General features: G+C 50.5%; 1 protein-coding gene across 6 annotated transcripts in view; it reads left to right on the forward strand.

Annotated features, from left to right (window-relative positions):
• The window catches only part of LOC147107996 (3',5'-cyclic-AMP phosphodiesterase 4C-like), a 373,788-nt gene that overhangs the window by 245,458 nt on the left and 110,337 nt on the right, over positions 1 to 17,993 (forward strand). The window contains exon 1 of one of the 6 annotated variants that reach the window (XM_086004386.1): positions 15,803 to 16,164. The exons of 4 other annotated variants lie outside the window; for them this stretch is intronic. In XM_086004386.1, the coding sequence (XP_085860512.1) occupies positions 16,037 to 16,164 (128 nt within the window). In that variant the 5' untranslated portion in view covers positions 15,803 to 16,036. Of the gene's footprint in view, positions 1 to 15,802; positions 16,165 to 17,993 lie in introns of those variants that run through there. One more of the 6 variants, XM_086004385.1, reaches the window with a different exon arrangement.

Consider the following 17,993-nt stretch of genomic DNA (forward strand, 5'->3'; position numbering starts at 1 on the left):
GCGGTTAAGAAGGCAAATGGTATGTTGGCCTTCATAGCAAGAGGATTTGTGTACAGGACCAAGGATGTCTTGCTGCAGTTGTACAGGGCCTTGGTGAGACCACACCTTGAGTATTGTGTGCAGTTTTGGTCGCCTTGTCTGAGGAAGGATGTTCTTGCCATGGAGGGAGTGCAGCGAAGATTCACCAGACTGAAACCTGGAATGGCAGGAATGACGTATGAGGAGAGATTGGGTCGATTGGGCTTATATTCGCTGGAGTTTAGAAGAATGAGAGGGGATCTCATTGAAACTTATAAAATTCTAACAGGACTAGACAGACTAGATGCAGGAAGGATGTTCCCAATGGCGGGGGAGTCCAGAACCAGGGGGTTACATTCTGAGGATAAGGGGTAAGCCATTTAGGACAGAGATGAGGAGGAATTTCTTCACCCAGAGAGTGGTGAACCTGTGGAATTCTCTACCACAAAAGGCAGTTGAGGCCAATTCATTAAATATATTCAGGAAGGAGTTAGATATATTTCTTAAGGCTAACGGGATCAAGGGATATGGGGAAAAGGCAGGGACAGGGTACTGAATTTGGATGATCAGCCATGATTTCATTAAATGGCGGAACAGGCTCGAGGGGCCGAATGGCCTACTCCTGCTCCTATCTTCTATGTTTCTATGACACACACAGACACTTTGAACAGTGAATGGGCCTCACTCACTCACTCACCCACCCACCCACCCACTCTCACTCACTCTCGCACAATTTAAAGCGTCTTTGCGTCGATTGGTCTAATTTACTCTGGCCTCCACTATCTGTATCCTGACCATCGGGCTTCCCGACGGGAATTCCCCTGTCCGCGGTGTTTGGATAAATAGGAGTGATGCCAGGCTGCTCCCTGCTCACCTGTCGGGCTGATGAAACTCGCGTTGCTGTAATCTGGTGGGCGGGGAGGTGGGTTGGTATTGCGGGGCGAGGCGGGGGGTCCAATATCCCAGGCCTGGACCCCCAGTACACCAGGTTTTTAAAATTAATTCCTGGGATGTGGTCGTCGACAAGGCCGGCATTTATTGCCCATCCCTAGTTGCCCTCGAGAAGGTGGTGGTGAGCCGCCTTCTTGAACCGCTGCAGTCCGTGTGGTGAAGGTACTCCCACAGTGCTGTTAGGGAGGGAGTTCCAGGATTTTGACCCAGCGACGATGAAGGAACGGCCGATATATTTCCAAGTCAGGATGGTGTGTGACTTGGAGGGGAACTTGGAGGTGGTGGTGTTCCCATGCGTTTGCTGCCCTTGTCCTTCTAGGTGGAAGAGGTCGCGGGTTTGGGAGGTGCTTCCGAAGAAGCCTTGGCGAGTTGCTGCAGTGCATCTTGTAGATGGTACACACTGCAGCCACGGTGCGCTGGTGGTGGAGGGAGTGAATGTTTAAGGTGGTGGATGGGGTGTGTGGTAAACCACTGTTTGTATTCCACTGTGTACATGCCTGGACATGCCTCGGCTGACTCCTCCCACAAGTCCTAGTATAAAGGTGACTGCTCCCCAGCCCCCTTTGTATTCTGGACTGGTCGACCACTCGAGGCAGACCTTCATTCTTTTGTTAATAAAAGCCTTTAGTTACTCTCTTAACTCTCAGTCTTTTATGAGTAATTGATAGCGCATCAGGGTGCCAATCAAGTAGACTGCTTTGTCCTGGATGGTGTCGAGCTTCTTGAGTGTTGTTGGAGCTGCACTCATCCAGGCAAGTGGAGAGTATTCCATCACACTCCTGACTTGTGCCTTGTAGATGGTGGAAAGGCTTTGGGGAGTCAGGAGGTGAGACATTTGCCACAGAATACCCAGCCTCTGACCTGCTCTTGTCATCCCCGGTGAGGAGGACCTCCTGCCCCTTCCCTCCCAGACCCACCGCAGTCGAACATTACGATTGGCCTCGGTTTGGAGGGACTCCGTGGGGGGTCTGTCAGAACGGAGACTGCCGGAAAGTTGCGGCCTCGGCTTGAACCCGGCATTTCCTGTTCCTGACTGAACTCGCGGATCCCTGCAGACCTGCCCCAGGGGGCGCGTCGCAAAGGCCCGTCGACCTTCGGATTCTAAATAAAAAGAAAAGAGTCCTCCTTGGCTGTCGGAACCCAAATAGAAGTCTTCCTTCTACCCGCGGTGGGACAGTTTGTGTTATTTATTGAGCAAACGATTTAGGGCCTTTCTCAGACTCTGTGAGCCCAGCCAGTTCGGACTGCAGTCTCACCAGACACTGCATTCTGAAATAAAAGAGATGGGAAAGCTGCTGACCAAAAGTTACAATACTTAGTCCCACTCCCCCTGCTCTTGCCCCGTAACCCTGCAAATTTTTCTCTTTCAAGTATTTCTCCTTTTGAAAGTTACTGTTGAATCTGCTTCCACCGCCCTTTCAGGCAGCGCATTCCAGATCACAACAACTCGCTGCGTAAAAACATTCTCCTCATCTCCCCTCTGGTTCTTTTGCCAATTACCTTAAATCATAGAAAGTTACAGCACGGAAGGAGGCCATTCAGCCCCTCGTGTCCGCGCCGGCCAACAACGAGCTCTCCAGCCTAATCCCACTTCCCAGCTCTTGGTCTGTAGCCCTGCAGGTTAGAGCATCCCAAGCGCACATTCAAGTACTTTTTAAATGTGGTTAGGGTTTCTGCCTCTCCCACCCTTTCAGGCAGTGAGTTCCAGACCCCCACAACCCTCTGGGTGAAGAAATTTCCCCTCAAATCCCCTCTAAACCTTCCCCCAGTTACTTTAAATCTGTGCCCCCTGGTTTTTGACCCCTCTGCTAAGGGAAATAGGTCCTTTCTATCCACTTTATCAAGGCCCCTCATAATTTTATACACCTCAATAAGGTCTCCTCTCAGCCTCCTCTGTTCCAAGGAAAACAGACCCAGCCTATCCAGTCTTTCCTCATAGCTAAGATTCTCTACTCCCAGCAACATCCTTGTAAATCTCCTCTGTACCCTCTCCAGTGCAATCACATCTTTCCTGTAATGTGGTGACCAGAACTGCACGCAGTACTCTAGCTGAGGCCTAACTAGTGTTTTATACAGTTGAAGCATAACCCCCCTGCTCTTGTATTCTACGCCACGGCTAATAAAGGCAAGCATTCCGTATGGCTTCTTAACCGCCTTATCTACCTGGCCTGCTACCTTCCGGGATCTGTGGACATGCACTCCAAGGTCCCTTTGTTCCTCTACACTACTCAGTGTCCTACCATTTAATGTGTATTCCCTTTCCTTGTTAACCCTCCGCAAATGCATTACCTCACACTTCACTCTGTGTCCTCTGGTTACCGACCCTCCTGCCACTGGAAACAGTTTCTCCTTATTTACTCCATCAAAACCCTTCAAGATTTTGAACACCTTTATTAAATCTCCCCTTAACCTTCGCTGTTTGAATTACATTAGTCCTGTCTTTAAATCTTCGACAGTGCTTTGAGCCACTTCCTCCACCCGCTCTGCACTACCTCAGCTCGGCCCTGCTGTATAACTGTGAGGTGCGGTGGGACGTCACATTGTACTATGGCTGTACAAGGTGCAGGACTGCCTGCTTCACACAGTATAACCTCGTCACTGTTTCTCGCAGATTTAATCATTGACCAAAAACTCAGCTGTATCAGCCACATAAATACTGTGGCAACAAGAGCAGGTCAGAGGCTGGGTATTCTGCGGCGAGTGTCTCACCTCCTGACTGCCCAAAGCCTTTCCACCACCTACAAGGCACAAGTCAGGAGTGTGATGGAATACTCTCCACTTGCCTGGATGAGTGCAGCTCCGACAACACTCAAGAAGCTCGACACCATCCAGGACAAAGCAGCCCGCTTGATTGGCACTCCATCCACCACCTTAAACATTCACTCCCTCCACCACTGGCGCACCGTGGCTGCAGTGTGTACCATCTACAAGATGCACTGCAGCAACTCGCCAAGGCCTCTTCGGCAGCACCTCCTAAACCCGCGACCTCTTCCACCTAGAAGGACAAGGGCAGCAGGTGCATGGGAACACCACCACCTCCAAGTTCCCCTCCAAGTCACACACCATCCTGACTTGGAAATATATCGGCCGTTCCTTCATCATCGCTGGGTCAAAATCCTGGAACTCCCTCCCTAACAGCGCTGTGGGAGCACCTTCACCACACAGACTGCAGCGGTTCAAGAAGGCGGCTCACCACCACCTTCTCAAGGGCAACTAGGGATGGGCAATAAATGCTGGCCTTGCCAGCGACGCCCACACCCCATGAACGAATAATAAAAAAAAAAAATTCTTCCTGCAATTAGATTTCCAGTAAATCAAAATATATTTGATCTAAAAATGTAATCTAAAGGGTAGAAGGATATGGTGATGGGGTGAGATGAAGAGGGGTGGGAGGAGGCTGGTGTGGAGCAGAAACACCGGCACGGAGCAGTCGGGCCGAATGGCCTGTTGCTGTGCTGTACATTCTTTGTAAAATGATTCAGAGTAAAACTGGTGCCTTTAAGTTTGATGAGAGAGGCTCCTGCAAGAGCGATTGCAATTTCAAAAGGGCTTCATGGGCTGTGAAGCGTTTTGGGACGTCCGGAGGCCGTGAAAGGCGCTACATAAATGCAGTTCCTTTCCTGCGCTGGGAGGGAGTCAGTGATAGAGCTGAGGAGAAGCGGGTGGAACATGACCCTCTGCTGCCACCCTGTGTTGGCTGCTTGAATTGCTTCCAGTCCATCTATCGTCCCCGGTCTCAGGAACCCATCTGCATTTATTTAGCACTTTATCGCATCTCAAAGCACTCCGCAAAGAACGAATCACCTTGAACTGCAGTGACTGTTGGGTCGGTGCAGCCATTTTGCGCGCAGCAAGATCCCACAAACAGCAATATGATGTGGCTTCTGGTGATTGAGGGAGGAATGCTGACCATTGACTTATGGGAACAGGAGGAGGCCATTCAGCCCCTCGAACCTGCTCCGCCATTCAGTTAGATCGCAGCTGATCTGTATCTTAACTCCATCTACCCACATTGGTTCAGTAACCCTTAATACCCTTACCTAACGAAATCTATCAATCACAGTTTTGGACATTTTCAATTGACCCCCAGCCTCAGCAGCTTTTTGGGGGAGAGAGTTCCAGATTTCCACCGCCCTTTGTGTGAAGAAGTGCTTCCTGACATCACCCTGAACGGCCTGGCTCTAATGTTAAGGTTCTGCCCCCTTGTTCTGGACTCCCCCCACCAGAGGAAATAGTTTCTCTCGACCCCATCAACTCCTTTAATCATCTTAAACACCTCGATCAGATCACCCCTTAATCTTCTGTGTGTGTGTGAATAAACGGGTCGTTTTCCGAGTGGCAGGCAGTGACTAGTGGGGTACCGCAAGGATCGGTCCTAGGACCCCAGCTGTTCACAATATATATTAATGATCTGGATGAGGGAATTGGATGTAATATCTCCAAATTTGCAGACATAAGAACATAAGAAATAGGAGCAGGAGTAGGCCAATCGGCCCCTCGAGCCTGCTCCGCCATTCAATAAGATCATGGCTGATCTGATCCTAACCGCCAATCTACTATCACAGAACCATCTCCTGAATCTAACAGAATTAGACACACGAAATAGGAGCAGGATCAGGCTACACGGCCCCTGGGCCCGCTCCGCTACCCACAGGGCCATGACCGATCCGAACCTAGACTCATGTCCAATTTCCTGCCCGCTCCCCGTAACCCTTAATTCCCTTTACTTCTAGGAAACTGTCTATTTCTGTTTTAAATTTATGTAATGATGTAGCTTCTACAGCTTTTTGGGGCAGCATATTCCATGGACCTACCACCCTCTGAGTGAAGTAGTTCCTCCTCATCTCAGTTTTGAAAGAGCAGCCCCTTATTCTAAGACTATGCCCCCTAGTTCTAGTTTCACCCATCATCGGGAACATCTTCCCCGCATCCACCCGATCCAACCCCTTCACAATCTTATATGTTTCAATAAGATCGCCTCTCATTCTTCTGAACTCCAATGAGTAGAGTCCCAATCTACTCAACCTCTCCTCATATGTCCATCCCCTCATCCCCGGGATTAACCGAGTGAACCTTCTTTGTACTGACTCGAGAGCAAGTATGTCCTTTCTTAAGTATGGACACCAAAACTGTACGCAGTATTCCAGGTGCGGTCTCACCAATACCTTGTACAACTGAAGCAATACCTCCCTATTTTTATATTCTATCCCCCTAGCAATGAAAGCCAACATTCCATTGCCCTTCTTAATCACTTGCTACACCTGCATACTAACCTTTTGAGTTTCGTGCACCAGGACCCCCAGATCCCTTTGTACTTCAGTACTTTCCAGTTTCTTGCCATTAAGATAATAACTTGCTCTACGATTTTTCCTGCCAAAGTGCATAACCTCACACTTTCCAGTATTGTATTCCATCTGCCAAATCTCTGCCCACTTACTTAGCCTGTCTATGTCCCCTTGCAGGTTTTTTATGTCCTTCTCACTCACTACTTTCCCCCCCATCTTAGTATCATCTGCAAACTTTGATATGTTACACTCGGCCCCCTCCTCCAAATCGTTAATATAGATTGTAAAGAGTTGGGGACCCAGCACTGACCCCTGCGGAACACCACTAGTTACTGATTGCCAGTCTGAGAATGAACCATTTATCCCAACTCTCTGCCTTCTGTTAGATAGCCAATCCTCTATCCATGCCAGAATATTACCCCCAATCCCGTGATTTTTTATCTTAAGCAATAATCTTTTGTGTGGCACCTTGTCAAATGCCTTTTGGAAGTCTAAATACACTACGTCCACTTGTTCCCCTTTATCCACCCTATATGTTACTTCCTCAAAGAACTCCAGCAAATTTGTCAAACCTGACACGAGGAGGATGTCGTGAAACTCCAGTACGATTTGGACAGGTTGGGTGATTGGGCAGAAACATGGCAAATGCACTACAATGTGGATAAATGTGAGGTTATCCACTTTGGTGGCAAAAACAGGAAGGCACATTATTATTTGAATGGCAATAGATTGGGAGAAGGGGAAGTGCAAAGAGACCTGGGTGTTCTTGTGCACCAGTCGCTGAAGGTAAGCATGCAGGTGCAGCAGGCGGTTAAGAAGGCAAATGGTATGCTGGCCTTCGTAGCGAGAGGGTTTGAGTTCAGGAACAAGGATGTCTTGCTGCAGTTATACAGGGCCTTGGTGAGACCGTACCTTGAGTATTGTGTGCAGTTTTGGTCGCCTTACCTGAGGAAGGACGTTCTTGCCATGGAAGGAGTGCAGCGAAGATTCACCAGGCTGATACCTCGGATGGCAGGAATGACGTATGAGGAGAGATTGTGTCGATTGGGCTTATACTCACTGGAGTTTAGAAGATTGAGAGGGGATCTCATTGAAACTTATAAAATTCTAACAGGACTAGACAGACTAGATGCAGGAAGGATGTTCCCGATGGCGGGGGAGTCCAGAACCAGGGGTCATAGTCTAAGGATAAGGGGTAAGCCATTTAGGACAGAGATGAGGAGGAATTTCTTCACCCAGAGAGTGGTGAACCTGTGGAATTCTCTGCCACAGAGGGCGGTGGAGGCCAGTTCATTAAATATATTCAAGAAGGAGTTAGATATATTTCTTAAGGCTAAAGGGATCAAGGGATATGGGGAGAAGGCAGGGACAGGGTACTGAATTTGGATGATCAGCCATGATCGCATTGAATGGCGGAACAGGCTCGAGGGGCCGAATGGCCTACTCCTATCTTCTATGTTTAAGCCCAGTCTGTGCAACCTGTCCTCTGAATTTAACCCTTTTAGCCCCGGTATCATTCTGGTGAATCTGCGCTGCTCCTCCTCCGAGGCCAATATATCTGGGGAGAACTGACTGCTGATGTTCGACTAGTGCCGTGGGATCGCTAACATCCAACGGAACAGATGGAAGGGGCCTTGGCTCAATCCCTCACAGACTGCACCGTGCTCCTCCTAACTCCACACCTGGGTGCAAATGCTGGAGTAATACTAACCAAACAACTCACTGCTGATGGAGAATCACAAGGGAAGAGATTCATAATATGCTTCACGGTCAGTCAATATCTGGATCCCAGATACCGTCCGGAAAAGGGGGACAGGGACGCTCCCCAGTGTCGGAGCGACTGAGCTTTGAGGAATGGTCAGACAAACAGCCTTGAAAGGCAGTGAATGAGCAGGGGCCCTTATAGAGGTGTGGGAGATATTGAGCAGAATAGAAAAGGTTAATCCCCAGTCACGATTACTAGTTAAACCACGACTGGGGGACAAGGGGACACAGGTGTCAGCTGTGGCTCAGTGGGCAGCATCCTCGTCTCTCAGTCAGAAGGTCGTGGGTTCAAGTCCCACTCCAGAGACTCGTTCCCCATAATCCAGGCTGACACTCCCAGTGCAGTGCTGAGGGAGTGCTGCACTGTCGGAGGTGCCGTCTTTCAGATGAGACGTTAAACCGAGGCCCCGTCTGCTCTCTCAGGTGGATGTAAAAGATCCCACGGCCACTCTTTCGAAGAAGAGCAGGGGGAGTTCTCCCCGGGGTCAATATTTATCCCTAAACAAACATCACTAAAAACAGATTATCCAGTCATTATCACATTGCTGTTTGTGGGAGCTTGCTGTTCGCAAATTGTCTGCCGTGTTTCCTACATTACAACAGTGACTACACTTCAAAAGTACTTCATTGGCTGTAAAGCGCTTTGGGACGTCCTGAGGTCATGAAAGGCGCTATAGAAATGCAAGTTCCTCCTTGGGTGAGAGGGGGATCCACTGCTCTACATTAGTGTTACCTCCTCTCGCCTCGGCTATCGTGCCTCTGGCCCTCCCCCTTAACCAAGTAATGGGAAAGGCGAATGGAATGTTCATGTTTATAATTAGAGGGCTAGATTCTAAAGGGGGAGGAAACCCTATCCCAGGAGAAAAAGGGAAGAAATTTGGAAGGAAAATAAAACAAAACAGAAAAACAAAACCATCTGTGTTTCCAAGGTAACCAATTAAACATGGTAGCCCAGCAGATGTTGCCGAGGAGATGTAGTAGAGTGTTTGTGCAAGTAGAACCGATCAGTTTACAGTTGTTGAAACACGATGAAAGAATTGAGCACGTGCGGCGTGCGAGAGTCTGACTGTGAAGGTGAGGGGCACCCATTGAAAGCCTTGTGGTATGACCTCTGCGGGTCAGGGGGTCAGAGAGTGGGAAGTGGAGAGTTCAAGCCCCAGAGGGGGCCTTGTCCCGGGACACAGCCAGTCCCACAGGCCGGAGCATCCGTGCCTTCCCTGGCGATCAGATCAGAATTCAGACAATCTTGGGCGGGTCTGGAGGAGGGGGCCGTCGGTGGCTGTTATTTCCGCGAGGTCTCCTTCGGGGACTCGCGTCGCTCCGTCCTCCTCAGACGGCGATGGGCGGTGACATGAAGCAATCATTCATGAAAGAAAGACTTATGAAATTATACTGAGCGGCCTGCGGGTGGCGCTGTCCAGGGAGAGTATAAATACTCGGGCACGGGCCCAGCTTGCGCAGGACATTCTTGACAGGAACTAGTGAAGGACACAACTGGACCTCCATGTTGTAAAACAGTCGATTAAAGCTTTGTTTAACGCTTAGACCAAGTGCCTAGTAGTTTTCTTACGTCAGGCAGTCTTGCCCTTTTCTCTCTCATCTCCCTCTTCCCCTTCTCTCCATCCGCCTTCCTGCACTCCCGTCCTTGGCCAGAACACCGGCATTGCAATCCCCACTGAATCTTCTGAGAAACTAAACGTGGCTCCCTGGTCCGTACAACAACAACAGCAACTTGTATTTTTATAGCGCCTTTCACCATCTCAGGACGTCCCAAAGCGCTTCACAGCCAATGAAGTACTTTCGTTGTAATGTCGGAAACGTGGCAGCCAGTTTGTACACAGCAAGCTCCCACAAACAGCAATGTGACAATGACCGTGAAATCTGCTTTTTAGTGATGTTGATTGAGGGATAAATATTGGCCCCAGGACACCGGGGAGAACTCCCCTGCTCTTCTTCTAAACAGTGACCATGGGATCTTTTATATCCACCTGAGAGAGCAGACGGGGCCTCGGTTTAACATCTCATCCGAAAGGCGGCACCTCCGACAGTGCAGCACTCCCTCAGCACTGCACTGGGAGTGTCGGCCTGGATTTTTGTGCTCAAGTCTCTGGAGTGGGACTTGAACCCACAACCTTCTGACTCAGATAAGGCATTAAAACCGAGGCCCCGTCTGCCCTCTCAGATGGAGGTAAAAGATCCCAGGGCCACTATTTCGAGAGTCCTGGGGCCAATATTTATCCCTCAATCAAAGTCAGATGATCTGGCCATTACCACACTGCAGTCTGTGGGAGCTTGCTGTGCGCAAACTGCACTTAAAAAAAAAAAGTCCTTCATTGGCTGTAAAGCGCTTTGGGACGTCCTGAGGTCGTGAAAGGCGCTATAGAAATACAAGTTCTTTCTTTCGTTTCTCTTAGTGTAAAGAACGGACGAGGGTTCAGGGGTCGGGGGTCAGTGCCCGTGGATCTCATGTCCTGACAGAGGTCACTGGGAAGGGGGAACTTTGAGGGAGTTGAAAAGGTTTCTGTGGTTCAGTGTGAAGGCAGTCGATGCAGCAAAGCAGCAGCCCGCAGTTAATGAGGTCGCAAACCCTCCACAGTAAACAATTTACTTTTAAGCGGAGCTGCCAACAGAGAGAAGGAATGTTTTTGTACCGGAGTCTGGGTCCTCCGGTTTTCTGGAAAATTCAGAAAGTGCTGACGCCACTCTCTCTCTCTGAGGAAAATAAACAAGTGGCAAAAGTGAGGAAGACATTGCTGCTGCCGTCTACATAAACCGCGCGGAGAACGGCGCAGAGAAACGCTCGATTGATGCAATTCCGCTGGGGGAGGGGATGGGGGAAACGACCAGACTCGGGTCCGTCTCTCTCTCTGCCTGCGGACCCTCGCTCGGTCCTCACCGTGTCGCCACTCCTCCGCCGCGCCACCTGACATCTTAATAGCAAGGCACGTGGGTGCCGAAATTGGTCACGGTGGTTAGCGCGAATCGGCAACCCCGTGACGCACCCCCTGCCCGATTATCTTCTCCATTGATGCCTTTAACCAGGCCTTTGTTACCTCCTAGACTTGACTATTCCAACGCACTCCTGGCTGGCCCCCCACATTCCACCCTACGTAAACTTGAGGTCATCCAAAACTCGGCTGCCCGTGTCCTAACTCGCACCAAGTCCCGTTCACCCATCAGCCCCTGTGTTTGCTGACGTACATTAGCTTCCAGTTAAGCAAAGCCTCAATTTTAAAATTCTCATCCTTGTTTTCAAATCCCTCCATGACCTCGCCCCTCCCTATCTCTGTAATCCCCTCCAGCCCCACAACCCCCCGAGATCTCTGCGCTCCTCTAATTCTGCCCTCTTGAGCATCCCCGATTTTAATCGCTCCACCATTGGCGGCCGTGCCTTCAGCTGCCTGGGCCCCGAGCTCTGGAATTCCCTCATAAACTTCTCCACCTCTCTCTCCTCCTTTAAGACGCTCCTTAAAACCGACCTCTTTGACCCAGCTTTTGGTCACCTGTCCTAATATCTCCTTATGTGGATTGGTGTCAACTTTTTTATCTTATAATCACTCCTGTCCGGCACCTTGGGACGTTTTACTACATTAAAGGTGCTGTATAAATACAAGTTGTTGTTGTTGTTGTGGGTATCGCTACAATCGCAAATGTCAAACAGTGGCCACTGAATTGGGGCATCAAAGCTTTGCAGAAAGAATTAGCCGCTTCATTCACACGGCTTCCTTTTGGAGTATGCACCAGAGCAAACGTTGACATTTGCAACCCATATTTACTCTGGTTCCCCCCAGTGCCCCGTGCCCCCCGCCCAGTGCCCCCCCGACCCGTGCCTCCCGCCCTGTGCCCCGCCCCAGACTTCTGATCCTGTTGATACAAAACACTATGGGCTGCTGGAAATCTGAAATAAGAACAGAAAATGCTGGAAACACTCGGTGGGTCAGGCAACATCTGTGGAGAGAGAAACAGAGTTAACGTTTCAGGTCGCTGACCCTTCGTCAGAACTGGAAACGTTAACTCTCTTTCTCTCCACAGATGCTGCCTGACCTGCTGAGAATTTCCAGCATTTTCTGTGTTTATTTCTAATCCCATTGATCTGATCTCACTGCAGCTCATTGGAGAACCAGAAGAGGCAGAAACTCCTGTGGTGTCTTTAATGTAGTAAAACATTTTACTGTGCCTCGGAAGCACAATGAGGCAACAAAGACTTGACACCGAGCCACACAAGGGGATATTCGGACAGCTGGGTCAAGGAGGTGAGTTTAAGGAGCGTCTTAAAGGAGGAGAGAGAGGTGGAGAGGTTTAGGAATTCCAGAGCTCGGGGCCCAGGCAGCTGAAGGCACGACCGCCAATGGTGGAGTGATGGAAATCGGGGATGCACAGAGATCCCGGAGGGTTGTAGGGCTGGAGGAGGTTACTGAGGTAGAGGGGCGAGGCCAGGGAGGGATTTGAGCACAAGGATGAATATAGGAACAGGAGCAGGCCATTCAGCCCCTCGAGCCTGTTCCACCATTCAATGGGATCAGGGCTGATCTGTATCTTAGCTCCATCTACCCGCCTTGGTTCCGTAACCCTTAATACCCTCGCCCAACAAAAGCCTATCAATCTCAATTCTGAAATTTTCAATTGACCCCCAGCCTCAACAGTTTTTTGGGGAGAGAGTTCCTGATTTCCACCACCCTTTGTGTGAAGACGTGCTTCTTGACATCACCCCTGAACGGCCTCCAACTCCACCGACATTAGACAGGCACACAATACTTATTTAAATATTTTCATTCTTGTCATACCTGGAACTGAAGGATAAATTTCCACTTATTTTGCGGTTTGAATCTGCAGCCAGGAGTCTTGTCCTCCCATCAGTTATCAGTCTCCACTCTTACTGTACACCTGATCTGTGTGAAGAGGGAGTCTGGAGAGAGACAACTTCGATTAAACGCGAAAAACTTCAGTGACGTGGAAAGACTGGAGAAGCTAGGATTGTTCTCCTTCGAGCAGTGAAGGTTAAAGGGAGATTTAAGAGATGTTCAAAATCATGAAGGGTTTTGATCGAGTAAATAAGGAGAAACTGTTGCCAGTGGCAGGAGAGTCGGTAACCAGAGGACACAGATTGAAGATAATTTGCAAAAGAACCAGAGGGGAGATGAGGAGAATTTTTTTACGCAGCGAGTTGCTGTGATCTGGAATGCGCTGCCTGAAAGGGCCGTGGAAGCAGATTCAATGTCCATCTTTTTGTCAGTGAGGGGGAGGTGGGGTTGCAGGGTAGCGATCAGGAGCAGGAACCTTGGCTTGAGGGGCTGAGGCCAGTTGCCAGGGATCGAACCCGAACCTGCCTAGTTAGTATAACTCCGCAGTGCTGAATTGTGAGCAGTGCCAGTAGGGGCATTGTGTGACAGTGAGCGGGCTGGTGTGACTGTGTGTAGTGACAGTGAGCGGGCTGGTGTGACTGTGTGTAGTCATGGTGTGGAGATGCCGGAGTTGGACTGGAGTGGACAAATGTAAGAGGTCACACAACACCAGGTTATAGTCCAACAGCTTTATTTGAAATCACAAGCTTTCGGAGTGCTGCTCCTTCATCAGGTGAAGTGGAGAAATGCATAAAGACACAGCTTATATAGTCAGAGAACACTGCCAGATGATTACAGGTAATCTTTCTAACTGCCATTTATCACACCTAGGCAGAGAGATAATCACAGCAATCAAAGGTGTGAATGGTGTCCAAACAGGTCAGTCAGGAAAACATTACATCAAAGAACAATGAGGTGGGGTCACAAGGGGTCAAATGTTGCAGATGCTGGGGTCTGTATGAAAAACAAAAAACAGACAAAAAACTTTTTTTTGCTGAAAATCACAGCAGGTCCGGCCGCATCTGTAGAGAGAACAAGCCAACGGTGGCTCGAGTCTGGATGACCCTACGTCAGGTGGGGTTACATGTAGCGTGACATGAACCCAAGATCCCGGTTGAGGCCGTCCTCATGAGTGCGGAACTTGGCTATCAGTTTCTGCTCGATGATTTTGCGTTGTCGCGTGTCTCGAAGGCCGCCCTGGAGAATGCTTACCCGAAGATCAGAGGCTGAATGTCCTTGACTGCTGAAGTGTTCCTTGACTGGGAGGGAACGCTCCTGCCTGGCGATTGTTGCGTGGTGTCCGTTCATCCGTTGTTGCAGTGTCTGCATGGTCTCGCCAATGTACCATGCTCCGGGCATCCTTCCTGCAACGTATGAGGTAGACCTGTTTGGACACCATTCACACCTTTGATTGCTGTGATTACCTCTCTGCCGAGGTGTGATAAATGGCAGTTAGAAAGATTACCTGTAAGCATCTGGCATTATTCTCTGACTATATAAGCTGTGTCTTTATGCATCTCTCACTTCACCTGACGAAGGAGCAGCGCTCCGAAAGCTTGTGATTTCAAATAAAGCTGTTGGACTATAACCTGGTGTTGTGTGACCTCTTACTGTGTGTAGTGACACTGAGCGGGCTGGTGTAACAGTGGCTGGTGTGACAGTGTGTAGTGACAGTGAGCGGCTGGTGTGACAGTGGCTGGTGTGACAGTGAGCGGGCTCACGCTTACAGACACACTCACACTTACAGTGCGCGTGTCTGTGAGAATGTGATGTGAGCGTGGAGCTTATTTAATATAAACAATAACGTTTTACAATGTACAGATTCTGCAGATAACACAGACAAAATTCCAGAATGAAACGACCCTCCACTCCTGTGCCCATTATTGCCGAGGTTTTTAAATATATTGATGTGTGTGTGTGTGTCGGGGGCGGGTCTGCCTTGCGGAGGCCCAGTACTAAGGATTGGTTTAAGACCCCAACAAATTACTGGACAAACCCATCACTGGATCCGCCTTGGACCCGTGCAACTGTGCAGTCCTAATGCACCTCAGTGTCTGTGTGCATGTCTGAGTGTGTGTGTATATGTGTCGGTGTGCATGTCTGAGTGTGTGTGTATATGTTGTCGGTGTGCATGTATATGTCTTATGTGCGTGTGTCTGCGTGTGTTTATGTCTGTTTACCTGTTTGTGTCTCCGTGTGTGCGTGCGTCTGTATGTATCTCTGTGGGTGTGTGTGTCTGTCTCTGTGTGTCTCTGTGCGTCTGTATGTATCTCTGTGGGTGTGTGTGTCTGTCTCTGTGTGTCTCTGTGCGTCTGTATGTATCTCTGTGGGTGTGTGTGTCTGTCTCTGTGTGTCTCTGTGCGTCTCTGTGTCTCTGTGGGTGTGACTGTAGAAAACCGCGAGTGAATGTGATCCCGAGGACGGAACATTTTCAAACCGGCAGGGGAGCTGTGAGCTGTGTGAAGGTGGAGGACCCTGGAGAGGAGCCAATGAGCCTCCAGCATCTGAGACCCGTTAGGAGTTAAGCTGCTGATCAGAGGGAGATCACAGACACATGTAAAGATGCGGAGCGGGGGGTGGGGGGTGGTTGTGGGGGGGGTTTCATGTTAAAGAGCAAGGGGTGATGCTTAGTCCAGATTCTCACTCGGCTGGGTAAGCGAGGGGAGCAGGTTAAAAGGCCACCACAGCCCGTCAGGGTAACATGAGCCAGTGGGGTTACTGAGCTCAGAGATTCCACCCACTCTATCGCAGCGTGTGACGCACCGCCCTGACTGACTGAGAGCCCAACTGTGAGTGGCTCCTGGTGCAGAGAAACTCTCGGCCGTCGCAGAGTTAAAACAAGTAACTGTCAGTGGGGAGGGAGCGGGAGGTGGGGGCTGAGGGGGGGGGGGTGGTTTGTCGGGGGGCGGGGGGAGAATAGACAGAGAGAGAGAGAGAGAGAGAGAGAAGCAAGGCACACCTCTCCCGCAGGGGAGAGGAAAGGAAAGTATTGGATCGATTCGACTTTGCGAGTTTTTTGGGGGTCTTTCAAAAATAAAAATAAAGTTAATTGCAACAGTGCGGCCGAGCTGCAGGAAGTGGTGCGGCTTCTTGACATCAGTCGTGGCTCGTGTTTAGTTAAAAGCTTCCAGCTGTGCCGGGGAGGGCTGGGGTCGGAGCGAGCAACAACGAGCGAGCATGAGTCTGCCCGGCAGCTGTGGCTTCCTGCCCGCGGTGGAGAGCGCGCCCGGGCTGGGCAGCGGCTACGGGCATGGCTCTCCCTTCTCCGTCAACCGGCCCATCGATATCGTGCAGAGGCGAAGACGGTAATGCCAGGGGAGGGGGAGGGGGTGGGGGGGGAGGGGGGGCAGCTTCTTTCTTTGTTTCTCTTTCTTCTTCTTCCTGTGCTTTGTTGAGCGGGGGGAGGGGGGGCGTGGGGGCGTGCGTCCGAGAGGGTGAGGAAGAAACGGGTAGGGGGAAGGCGAGTGAGGGGGGGGTGAGGGGAAGGGGCAATGTGGGTGAGGGAGCGAGGGGACGGGGTGTTTGAGGGGAAGAACGTAAGATTTAGGAGCAGGAATAGGCCATTCGGCCCCTCAAGACTGCTCCGCCATTCAATGCGATCATGGCTGATCATCCAAATTCAGTACCCTGTCCCTGCTTTCTCCCCATATCCCTTGATCCCTTTAGCCTTAAGAAATATATCTAACTCTTTCTTGAATATATTTAATGATTTGGCCTCAACTGCCTTCTGTGGTAGAGAATTCCACAGGTTCACCACTCTCTGGGTGAAGAAATTCCTCCTCATTTCTGTCCTAAATGGCTTACCCCTTATCCTTAGACTGTGACCCCTGGTTCTGGACTCCCCGGCCATCGGGAACATCCTTCCTGCATCTAGTCTGTCTAGTCCTGTTAGAATTTTATAAGTTTCAATGAGATCCCCTCTCATTTTTCTAAACTCCAGCGAGTATAAGCCCAATCGACCCAATCTCTCCTCATACGTCATTCCTGCCATCCCAGGTATCAGCCTGGTGAATCTTCGCTGCACTCCTTCCATGGCAAGAACGTCCTTCCTCAGATAAGGCGACCCATTCAATAAGATCATAGCTGATCTTCGACCTCAACTCCACTTTCCCGCCCGATCCCCATATCACTTGATTCCCGAGAGTCCAAAAATCTATCGATCTCAGCCTTGAATATACTCAACGACTCAGCATTCACAGCCCTCTGGGGCAGAGAATTCCAAAGATTCACCACCCTCTGAGTGAAGAAATTTCTCCTCATCTCAGTCCTAAATGGCCAACTCCTTATCCTGAGACTGTGACCCCTGGTTCTAGACTCTCCAGCCAGGGGGAAACATCCTCTCAGCATCTACCCTGTCAATTCCCCCTCAGAATCTTATCTGGGAAGGGGCAAAGGGACAATGGAGAAGCTGAACGGGCCGAAGGTGGGGATTTCTGGAGAGCATTTTCTTACCTGTCCCGATAACCTCGGGAAAAATATCCTTTTCAAACTTCCCTGATCCTGTGGTTGCTGCAGCCAGCAGATGATCTCGTTCAGCAGCTCGCAAAGAAACTCTGAAAACCCAGCTTGCTATGTTCTTAACACCATACTCTTCGAATCTGTCGACCTCTGCAGGTCACACCGCCATCGCCCTGCTCCCCTCTCATGACAGCGTGTCGCCCCTCCCCGGGGGTCCTGTAGGCACGCCTACAAGTGGCCGTTCCTAACCCGGGACCCCGGAGAGTAAGTGTTGGCGCGATATTCCTCTGTGGAAGGCATCGCAGCTCAGCCCCGTTTTCCCCCCTCTGCAGCCCCGGGCCCCTGGATTGTGGGCAGATGCAAGAGCCCCGGTTGATGCCCCCACCCCCACCACACCACCCAAAACTCAGAGACCAGTTCCAGTTCCTGAAGTCTCCTTGTTCACCTCGGTGTCAGTTGTTGCCTGATTACAGCTTTGTGAAGCCCTTTGGGACATTTTACAGGTTGTAGCATTCCTACTGCTCTCCACTCCTCTCCTCGCACCCCTCCTCCTCGCCCCCCCTCCTCCTCGCCCCCCTCCTCCTCGCCCCCCTCCTCCTCGCCCCCCCTCCTCCTCGCCCCTCTCCTCCTCGCCCCTCTCCCTCCTCGCCCCCTCCTCCTCGCCCCTCTCCCTCGC

This window comes from Somniosus microcephalus, chromosome 13 (assembly GCF_052327205.1).
Source record: "Somniosus microcephalus isolate GS21.2 chromosome 13, FLI_Smic_1.0, whole genome shotgun sequence".
Lineage (NCBI taxonomy): Eukaryota > Metazoa > Chordata > Chondrichthyes > Squaliformes > Somniosidae > Somniosus > Somniosus microcephalus.